The sequence below is a fragment of the Ursus maritimus genome, unplaced genomic scaffold (assembly GCF_017311325.1).
Source record: "Ursus maritimus isolate PB19 unplaced genomic scaffold, ASM1731132v1 scaffold_24, whole genome shotgun sequence".
NCBI classification, from domain to species: Eukaryota; Metazoa; Chordata; class Mammalia; order Carnivora; family Ursidae; genus Ursus; species Ursus maritimus.
Window position 1 is genome coordinate 16,360,376 of NW_024424897.1, and position 10,255 is coordinate 16,370,630.

General features: G+C 47.5%; 1 protein-coding gene across 1 annotated transcript in view; it reads right to left on the bottom strand.

The window, feature by feature from the left end:
- ITGB3 (integrin subunit beta 3) overlaps positions 1 to 2,962 on the bottom strand; it is a 48,691-nt gene extending 45,729 nt beyond the window's left edge. The window contains exon 1 of the mRNA XM_040640434.1: positions 2,847 to 2,962. Within this exon, the coding sequence (XP_040496368.1) occupies positions 2,847 to 2,913 (67 nt within the window). The 5' untranslated portion in view covers positions 2,914 to 2,962. The remainder of the gene's footprint in view (positions 1 to 2,846) is intronic.
- Between the last annotated feature and the right edge of the window lie 7,293 nt (positions 2,963 to 10,255).

The following is a 10,255-nucleotide window of genomic DNA, read 5'->3' on the forward strand; positions in this document are numbered from 1 at the left end:
TTCCCGGAGACAGAACTTAAGGTTTTCTAGTCGCTAAAGCAAATATATGAGCCTCTTCCTCCTCAGTCTCTTCTGTGGATTCTTGCTGGGTGAGAGTGGCTGAGATATGCCAAACGACCAGTGGGGGAAGGTCACATAGGTATGGGAAAAGGGACCCCATCGGTCTCATTCTGTGAGCCCAGGCTGCATTCATGTGTGAAGCAGTAATAGCTCTTGTCTCCAATACATGGATAAGAATAATGGCAATAAGAAATGCCACTCACTGGATGCTTATTTTGTGCCTTTATCTCATGTAATTAGCACAGTCATTGAAGTATTGTTTTCTCCACTTTACAGATGAGGAAACTGAAGTCCCAAGAGATTAAGTAACTTGCCTAAGGTCACACAGCCAATAAGAGGCAAAATCAAGAATTAAACCCACCTCTGGCTGGCTTTAAACCGTAACTATCCCTTTCCCCAGCCAGCAAGCCTTCCCGCCATGTCTCTCCAGGCAGAGGGCTTCATTTGGAGAGTTTTCAGGATATAAACTCAAGGAGGAGAAATTAGCACTGCAGCTCAGAACTAATCAACTTAGATGGTGACAGCAAACACAACTTGCTATCCCTTAGGCCTCAGGTTAGAATGCAGACTTATGTAGGTGGAAGCCACAAAACCCAATATCTCTTGGGTGAAGCTAAAAAGATCGTCTTTGTACATAAATTCCAAAACTCAATTCTACTCTCAAATGACCTCTCCTCTCCCCATCCCAGACTCTCCTCTTCTGGGATGGCCTCTCTGTGCCACCACCCAGCTCCGTCTGTGTCCCTTCGACACCGTGTGTACCAACACCCCTCTTCTACTCTCATCCTACCACCTGCTTCCCCAGGAATCCAACAACACCTGCAACCCAGCCACCAGCCCTGGAGGAGGGGATTCAATAAAATCAAAACTGTTCTTACTGGGGGCTTCTTGCTCGGGAGGTCTGACTCTAGAGCCCATGCTCTGAAATACTACTCCAACCTGCTTCTCAGTAGGCGTCTGGGGCTAGCTCAGCACAACCCATCATCAGTACAGCTGGAATCATCCCAATCACAATGACGAATCAGTGAACAGATCTCCCAAAGGATATTGCAAACTAAAGTATGTCAAGGCAGTGGAATCCTATATGGATCATTACAACTCTGTATTCAGATCAACAAAAAATACTAGGAGTGAGGGGTGGAGGGACAGACACCAAAATAACAAGTACACTCTTCATCTTCACTAATACTGAAACGTGCACCATGCCAGGTTCTCTTATGTTACTTTACTTTCTTCTAAGACTATAGGAAAATGCAATGATTAGACTCAGAAATCATTCAGAAATTCAGAAAGTTGTAGAGGTGAAAAGAAAAGCAACAAATGTTTTAAGTTCATGGAAGCAGGCATCTGGAGGAGATGGCTCCACTGAGCCCATCGACACCACGCAGCATTGAACTGGGTCTCTAACCCCTCCAAGGGCACAAGGCTGGAGATCCGTATTTTGGTACCAGGGTCACTAGGCTGCTCACTGTAGGCTGAAGACATCAGCTGACCTCTTTGAGCATCTATCATGTGGGAAGCTTCAGCAAAAATAACAGCCCCCTATATATTATCTGTAACTCCGTCTTCACCAAGATATCATTTATATGATGGTTATGTGATGGTTTCATGGGTGTATATGTATCTCCAAACTCATCAAGTCATATACATTAAATATATACAGTTTTTTGTATTTCAATCATACCTCATTAAAGTGTTTTTAAAAGATATTGTTGCCTTGCCCTGTGTAATCACTTACACAAACACACACACACAAGATCTTGAAGGCAGTCATCAAAGTATTTCTGAACAGCTATCTTTGATAAGGACTTCTCAGTAAATCTTACTTTTTTAATACCTTCTGCGGGATTTAAATTGTCTTACTACACTTTTCATTAAAAGTACATATATGCACACTTGTGCATCCTCTGCAGGGGAACGCCCCAGAGGAACGCGAGCCAGAGTTCCCTCCGGGAAGGTCACAGGGCTCCGGAAGGATCACGGGCAGCATCCCTGCGCTGTAATCTCCTCTGCCCCTCCACCCGCTCCCCAGGACCAATGAGGCTGAATGCCAACTGTCTTGGCATAGTGCGTGCAGCAGCAGGAGAGACAAAGCCAGGGATTCAAGCCAGTTCCAGGGACCCTTCGTGTGGCTCCTCGCATACACTGGAGGTTTTTCCGACGCGGGGTCTGTCCCGGAAGCAGAGGCACCGCTGACACCCGGGGACACTGTAGGAGACAGAGCCCTCACCCTGCTCCGAACCGCTCCCCCGGGGAGTCACTAAAGAAAAAGACTACGAGAAGAAAAACTTGGGAAAAGTGTAACACAAAGAGAGAGTAATGTCGAGAAGCTGGCACACCCGCGCGCGCTCACACTCTCATCGAGCGGCTACGACCACATCCCGCTGGCAGCGCGCGGGAGCAGCGGGAAGAGCCCCGGGGAGCCGCAGCTCGCGGTGCTCACCGCGGCCCGCCGGCCTCCGCAAGCCCCAGCCCACCTGCGAAGCGCGCCGCCGGGGCGATGCGCCCGCCACACCGCGCGCGCCCAGGCCGCCCCGGGCGGGCGCCTGACTCGGCTAAAGGCTTCGGCGTCCCGGAGCACCCGCCCCGAGGTGACCTCTCCCCCGTCACGGCGGGGCCGGCCAGGTTCCCGGCGGCCCCAGCCTGGCCCCGCGCACTCGGAGCGCAGACGCGCGCGGCCGGCCGGCGGGTTGCCCGGCTCCAGGTCCGCCAACTCGGGCTGCGGCAGGATGCGCCGCGCGGGTCTCCGGGGAGCCGCGTCCCCGCCGCGCGGGAGCCTCACTCACCACCGACGCCGACGCCCGCCAGCGCCCCCAGCACCAGCACCGGGGCCCACAGCCGCCGCGCCCGCATCTCGTCCGCCGCCACCGCCGCGCCCGCCCCACAGTGAGCGGCGGCGCCCGCGGCCACTTTTCCCGCAGCGGGAGGGGGGAGGGGACGCGGTGGGTGGGACGTCACGGGGCGGGCCGCCGACTCGCGCTTCCTCCAGTCCCGCGCTCCTCTGGACCCTGCGCGGGGGAGCGCGCGGTGGGAAACCGCGGCCCCTCTTTCCCTGCCTCGCCTCCGCCCGCCGGGATCCGCCTGGACCCGCAGACCCGGCGAGGCTGGGACGGCAGCGGGGTCGTGGAAGCGCCCGGACGCTTGGTATGCTTAGAAAAACCGGGAGCCTGGGGCCCCTTTCCTGACCCAGTCCCACCTCCTGAAGACGCCCGTACGGCTTTCTCTTTCACCTGAACGAATGGGCACTTTCTCCCTGTACCTTGAGTCGGATTCATGCGCACTTTGATTTATTTGACAAACCATTTGAACGCTTACTCTGGTGCCAAGCGCCGGTTTAGTCCTTTATTATTCACCGAGTTTTTCTTTGGGTGAATTTGGTTTTCCGGAAAGCCTCTTGAGACATCTCAAGTTGTATAAGCAAGGATGTCCATAAAGGGCCTCTCTCTGCAAATACTTGCTTGCGCGTAGTAACTGATAAACGTTTCAGGACACGGTCAATAGACTGCCTCCAAACGCAAACTCACGGGCTTTGCAGCTTTATCGTATTTGCCTCAAAGGTCTCCTTCCCACTCTCTGCCTGTCCCCCAATCCTTCCTCTGGGTCTCTGGGTCTTCTCCAGACCAGAAACCTCAGGCGGCTCAAAGAGGCAAAATGCTAGGGCTGTGAGCAGGAGACCGCCAGTGGTTGGGACTGGAACCCCTGACGCAATAGGTAGCTCAAATGACCATCAAAACAAGACCTGTCGCATCAAAGAGCGTGGACGTCTCTCCAGCTCCTGGGCTCTCCTCAGCCTTCTCTGGAGACACCCAAGATGCCTGAAAACTGGCTCCCACTCGGCTTGCCAGCCTCGTCTCCCACCCTGGAGCAGGAAGATATTTCTCATTCCCAGACGCTCCATGGCTTTCTATCTGACTGATCTTCCTAAATTTTCCACGTGGAAAATTACACTTCTTTTTCCAGACATCCCAGATGTTATCTCTTCCACGTAAGCTTGTCTGGAGTTCCCTTCCTCCAGCCCCAACCCCTGCCGAGGTGAGCACTTCCTCCTCGGACCTCCTAAACACTAGATGTACCAAAGGAGCAGACCCAGTAGCAGAAGTGTTGCTAGCAGGTTGCAAGGGGACAGAGGAGGAGCCAGCCCACAAAGGGTAGCTGGGCTTCCTGACCCGGGCTTTGAGACTCCAGCTCCACATACCTCCCCTAGCTGGTGAAGGGCCCCTGGGTCAGAAGCCACGTCCACAGTCTTGTCCTTGCCCTGGCACAAAATCCAGATCACACAGCATGGTCACATCTCTGCCTAGATATGCACATATTTGCTCAATTCCCGCAATTATAACTAATCTACTAGTTCCCTGGGTGTCTTCTCAGCCTGGCTTTGCTGGCACCAACACGGACTCCACAAACCTGCTATCCACATTCCCAGCCCCTTCCACCTAAAGAATTTCCATTAGCAAACTTCGTAGTGAAGGTCCCCTGGCAACAAATATGCTCAACTTTCATTTGTTTCACCCTCATTTGTGATGTTTCTTAGATATAGATTCCTATGTTGACAGCAATGGGGGGGTGGCTCTTCTTGGACTTTAAAGACACTCTACTGTGTTCTCTCCTCCACTGTTTCTGATGAGAAGTCAGCCACTATTTACATTCTTGTTTTCTTGTCTTTGCCTCTGGTTTTGTTGTTTATGTGCTTGCTTTAAAATCATTTACACTTAGAAAAGTTGCAAAATACTAAAGGCTTCTCTCTTATCCTTCACCCAGTTTCCCCTAATGTTAATATCTTATATTACCAAGTCATAATTATCAGACACAGGAAATTAACATCGACGCAATGCTATTAACTAATCCAGATACAATCCAGATATTTGGATTTTGCCAATCTTCCTGCTAGTGTCCTTCTACCAGTCCAGGATCCAATCGAGGATTCTGTATTGTCCTTTTTTTTTTTTTTTTTTTGCAACTGATTTTTTTTCAGGTTTTTATTTAAATTCTAGTTAGTTTTTTGTTTGTTTGGCTTTTTATTTCAATTTTTTATTTAAATTCTAGTTAGTTAGCATATGTGGTAAAAATTGGTTTCAGGTGTAGAATTTAGTGGCTCATCAGAGTTTCCCATATTGTGTTGTGATCATATCTCCTTAATCTCGTTCAATCTGTGACACTTTCTAAGTCTATTTCTCTCCTCACCTTGACACTTTTGTGTCAATTTTTAGGCCAGTTATTTTGTAGTATGTCCCCAGTTGGTGACAATATGTCTTATTATAATGTTAACCTTGGCCACATGGTTAAGATGGTATCTGCCAGACGTCTTCACTATCAAGTTACTATTTTTCTCTTTGTAACTAGTAAATATTTTACGGAAGACACTTCAATTCTATACAAATAGCCTGTTTTTCTTCATACTTTCACTGATGTTAGCATCTGTTAATAGTTCTTGACTGCAGTCAGTTACATGGAGTTTGATTAATAGAGATTTCTACGTACCTTCCTTTTTTTCTTCTGCCACTACTAATTGATTTTCCGCAATAAGAAGAGCTGCCCCTTCCTTCTCATTTTAAAATTTCAATTATTGGGGCACCTGGGTAGCGCAGTCGTTAAAGCGTCTGCCTTCGACTCAGGGCGTGATCCTGGCGTTATGGGATCGAGCCCCACATCAGGCTCTTCTGCTGGGAGCCTGCCTTCTTCCTCTCCCACTCCCCCTGCTTGTGTTCCCTCTCTCGCTGGCTGTCTCTCTGTCACATAAATAAATAAAATCTTTAAAAAAATAAAATAAAATTTCAATTATTTATTTCTATCAGTATGAATTCATGGATATTTATTTTATTCCACGAGTTATAACGCAATGCTACCATTTTTCTGTTGCTCAAACTGTCTCAGGTTTATCTCTACCTGTTTTTAAGTTTTCTCTTTATTTTTATTTTTTTATTTTTTTTTAACAGCTTGACTGTAAGGTGAAGAGGTGTCATTCTCTTGGTGTTTATCGTGCTTGGAGCTGGTGAATGTCTTAAATAAATAAGTGGCCTATTTTTCACCAAGTATAGGAAATTTCAAGCTATTATTCCTTCAAATATTTTTTCTGCCCGTTCTCTCTCTCCTTACCTTCTGAAACTCCAATTACACATTTTTAGATATTATCTAAATACTTATAATAATTATATAAGTTATGGTAAGTATTATATAAGCATATATCATATATATATAGGGTATTGTATGTTATTATAAGTATTTAGATATTATCCCACAGACTACTGAGGCACTATTTTTTTAAGATTTTATTTATTTATTTGAGAGAGAGAGAAAGAGATAGAGCACAAGCGGGGGAGGGGCAGAGGGAGAGGGAGAAGCAGACTCCCTGCTGAGCGCAGAGCCTGTGGCGGGGCTCAGTCCGAGGAGCCCAAGATCATGACCTGAGCCCAAGTCAGACACTTAACCGAGCCACCCAGGTGCCCCATTTTTTAATCCTTTTGTTTTTGTTTTTCAGATTAGTCTACTGATGTCTCTTTAAGTCTCAAATGAATATCTGCAACTCTTTATTTTGCAGTCCCTACTATGCTGCTAAGACTATCCAGAGAATTTTTCAGACGTTGTATTTTTTTTAATTCTATAATTTCACTTCTCTTTTATAGTTTCAGTTTCTCTGCTGAGATTCCCCATATCTTCAATTACTATGTGTATATTTTCCTTTATGTCCTTAAGCATGTTTACAACCATGGTTTTAAAATGCCTGTCTGCTCCTTCTGACTCATCTCAGGGACTGTTTATCTTGATTGCTTTTTTTAAACCCGTGGGTCTCAATTTCCTGCTGCTTCACATGTATAGTAATATTAGACTGCATACTGCACATCGCAGATTATTCATTTTAGAGTTTGGGTTGTCTTCCCTCCAAGAGTGTTGAGTGTTGTTCTATTAGGCACTTAAATTACTGGCAGATGATCTCGATCTCGCCCACCTTGGTTTTATTCCTTTTCAAGACTAGTCTTTTTTATTTTTTAATGGAGAACATTGTCCCTTTTTTTTTAAAGATTTTATTTATTTATTTATTTATTTGAGAGAGAGAGGGAGGGGCAGAGGGAAGAGTTAAGGGAGGGGGAGAAGCAGGCTCCCCGCTGAGCAGGGAGCCCAACACAGAGCTCAATCCCAGGACCCTGGGATCATGACCTGACCCCAAGGCAGACGCTTAACTGACTACGCCACACAGGCGCCCCTAGAACATGGTGCTTACTCCTCAGGTGTGTGCGCTTTCTGGATCATCTAAGCACCCAAGTCGTTCAGTGAAGTGTCTGCACTCTGAGCTGAAACTCTAATATCTCTAAGCCACGTGCAACTTCTAGTGTTTTCGGTTCGGCTCCCAGCTGCTCTCTGCTAAGGCTTCTAGAGTCTCATCATATGCCTGTGCAGCTCATCCCTCATGCAAAGACCCTGGGGAACCCCCGTGCAGACTTCCTGGGGCAACTCTCTGTTCAGTTCCTTCCACTCTAACAGCCTTCCCCACAAATTACAGCTCCCTCTGCACCCTTCAACTTGGAGCTGTGCTCGTCAGCTTGGTGAGATCACCATGCACTTTTTAGACTCCACTTCCTTGCAATGCCATCCAGAAAGCCCCCCCAAGCAGAAATCTGGGCAGATGTAAGGGTCATCTCATGTGTTTCCTTTCCCTCGGTGATTTTATTTCTGTTGCCAATGTTCAGTGTCTAAAGCAGCTCCTCAAATATTTCATCGACATTATTGTTTACTGGGGGAGAACAAATCCCATACCACTCTGTCATCGTCAGAAGCAGACCTTCTGGGAGTATGAGCTGCTTTACCCTCATCTCTTCCACCACTACTGAATGTTGAGATCCTTGAAAGCGGGGACTGTAGTTTGATATCTTTACATTCCCCTGTAGGCCCTCAATAAATAAAAGAATCTCTTCTATTTTTTTTTACTCGCCTAGCAAGTGATTTTAACTACTAATTAATTTCTACTAATTTCTTAACTAATTTTTATAAAATATCAACCAAGCAAAGATGATGGACACTAAGTGTCCCTTCTGTGATTTTTCCCAAGTGCCATACTCCCCAGCAGGTAGAGGGGAAGGGTATTCAATGCAAGACATGTAGATCTGCCCCCAAGAACCACTTAAGAGGCAAAAATCATGTTATCTGGCCCCTTGCCTGACCATGGCCAGGATGACACCAAAATAGGGGTCCTTCCCCTGTGCTCTCATCCGTTATCTGCTCTCCGCCGCCCCCCACCCAGGGAAGCCCTAAGCTGTACAGGCACATGATGAGACTCTAGAAGCCTTAGCAGAGAGCAGCTGGGAGCCGAACCGAAAACACTAGAAGTTGCACGTGGCTTAGAGATATTAGAGTTTCAGCTCAGAGTGCAGACACTTCACTGAACGACTTGGGTGCTTAGATGATCCTAGTCAATTCCTCATTGTCACCACGATACATTGGAGGAACCAGGTTTGTGACATTTCCTGGACCACTTGCCTTAAGCGTCATGCTTCATTCCCCTTTGTACTAAGGGTCAGAATGCCTTTGGATTCAGGCGCTTGCCCCACCTCTCACTAGTTACATGATCTTGAAGAAGTCCAAATCCTCTCTGTACTCATTGCCCGTATCTGTAAAAGATAACTCTCTTTTCCCTGCCCTTTGCCTCACCGCCAGTCCCAGTCTACCGCCGCCCAACACGCACTATGGTTATGAGGTTCTAGGAGACCATGGATATGCAAGCCCTTTGGAAGCCGAAAAGCACAGAGGAATAAATAATGATTATTGTTACTATTTGTGGAGAGACTGTAGATCCCTCAATGCAAAGGCCTTCTCCTAGCTGGGGAGACTAAGTGTGGAGTAGCATATTGGCTCAGGATCTTCTCCTCCTACACATTTGGCAGAGGATCTTCTGTCCATTGAGAAAGAGGTGACCCAGCTGTTCCTTTGACTTGAAGGAAAATGGGCTTTTCAGAGTCCACAGTGTCTAAACACGGTATAGCTTGGAATTTCTGGGCTCTGGGAGCTATCTGAGGAAGTACTCCCAGATTTTATCGAGGTAGTTGGGGAGAGAGGAGCTCAGCCTTGGCATTTTATATGCATTCGCTAGCACCCATCGAGTGCATGCTCTGTTCCAGGTGCTTCTCAGGATGCAGTGGCAAAGAACACCAGACCCTGCCTTCCGGGGCTTGAGCCCAGCTGGGCCAGAGACGATCCATTTCTGGCTTGGCGTGAATCCTCACGTGAGCCAGACTATCCCTGCTGAGAAAAAGAAGTGCGAGCTCAAGGTATTTCCACCCCAGCTCAGCGTACAAGGCGCCACCTTGGCCAAGCCTGGATTCAAGCTCCACGCCCACGGAGGGCATTACCCAAGTGCTTACACCCCATCTCAAACCAGGCCCTTTCAGCCTCCACCCCTGAAGCCAGGGTAACGCCTTGTTCTGATAACAGAGCTGCTGCTTGGCTTCTGGCCCCAAATTCCTATTTTGGTATCTTTCTAAATCCCCAGGCACCCGTGGGGGCTCTGCTCCAATGAGTGCAAGCTCGTGGCTGGGCTCCAGACACATGCCTTAGCCCTCGCAATGCTCTCCCGACTCACCTTCTTGAGGGACAGAGAAATGTAAGGCTTGAACTCACAGTAGTCGGGTGACCAGGATTTGAATCCTGGCCCCACCGTTCATTAGTAACCGTGGGCAAGTTACTTAACTTCACTAAGCCTCTATTTCTCCATCTGTAAAATGGGGCTTGGATGGGGGAAAATTGATGTAAATCACTTTGCATAGTCACCGGCATGTAAGTAAATATTCAATAAATGTGAGCTCATTTTTCCACCTTAGGATCAACTCATTTCTGTTGGATTCCCATTCAATCCCCCAGATTCTGCCCACAGCTTCTTTGTTGCTGCCTATCACTAGACCCTGTTGGCCAAATTGAGGTGGGAGGGCAGTATAGGCTACGGGCGGGCACCTTGCTGGTCAAACTGACCATCCTTTGCATCTCTGGGTCAGGTTCCCTGGCCCCGTTCTAATCCATGGCAGACCTTTGGCATGTATATAATGTATGGTATATAACATATGTACCCTCCTCTTTTATATACGTCCTTCTTCACAAATATCATAGCAACTCCTTTTACAGAGGCAGAAACTAAGGCTTGGAGGGGTAAAGAGGCAATTATTATTATTATTATTATAGCTTCCATTTATTTTGTGGTTATTTTAAGCAAAAT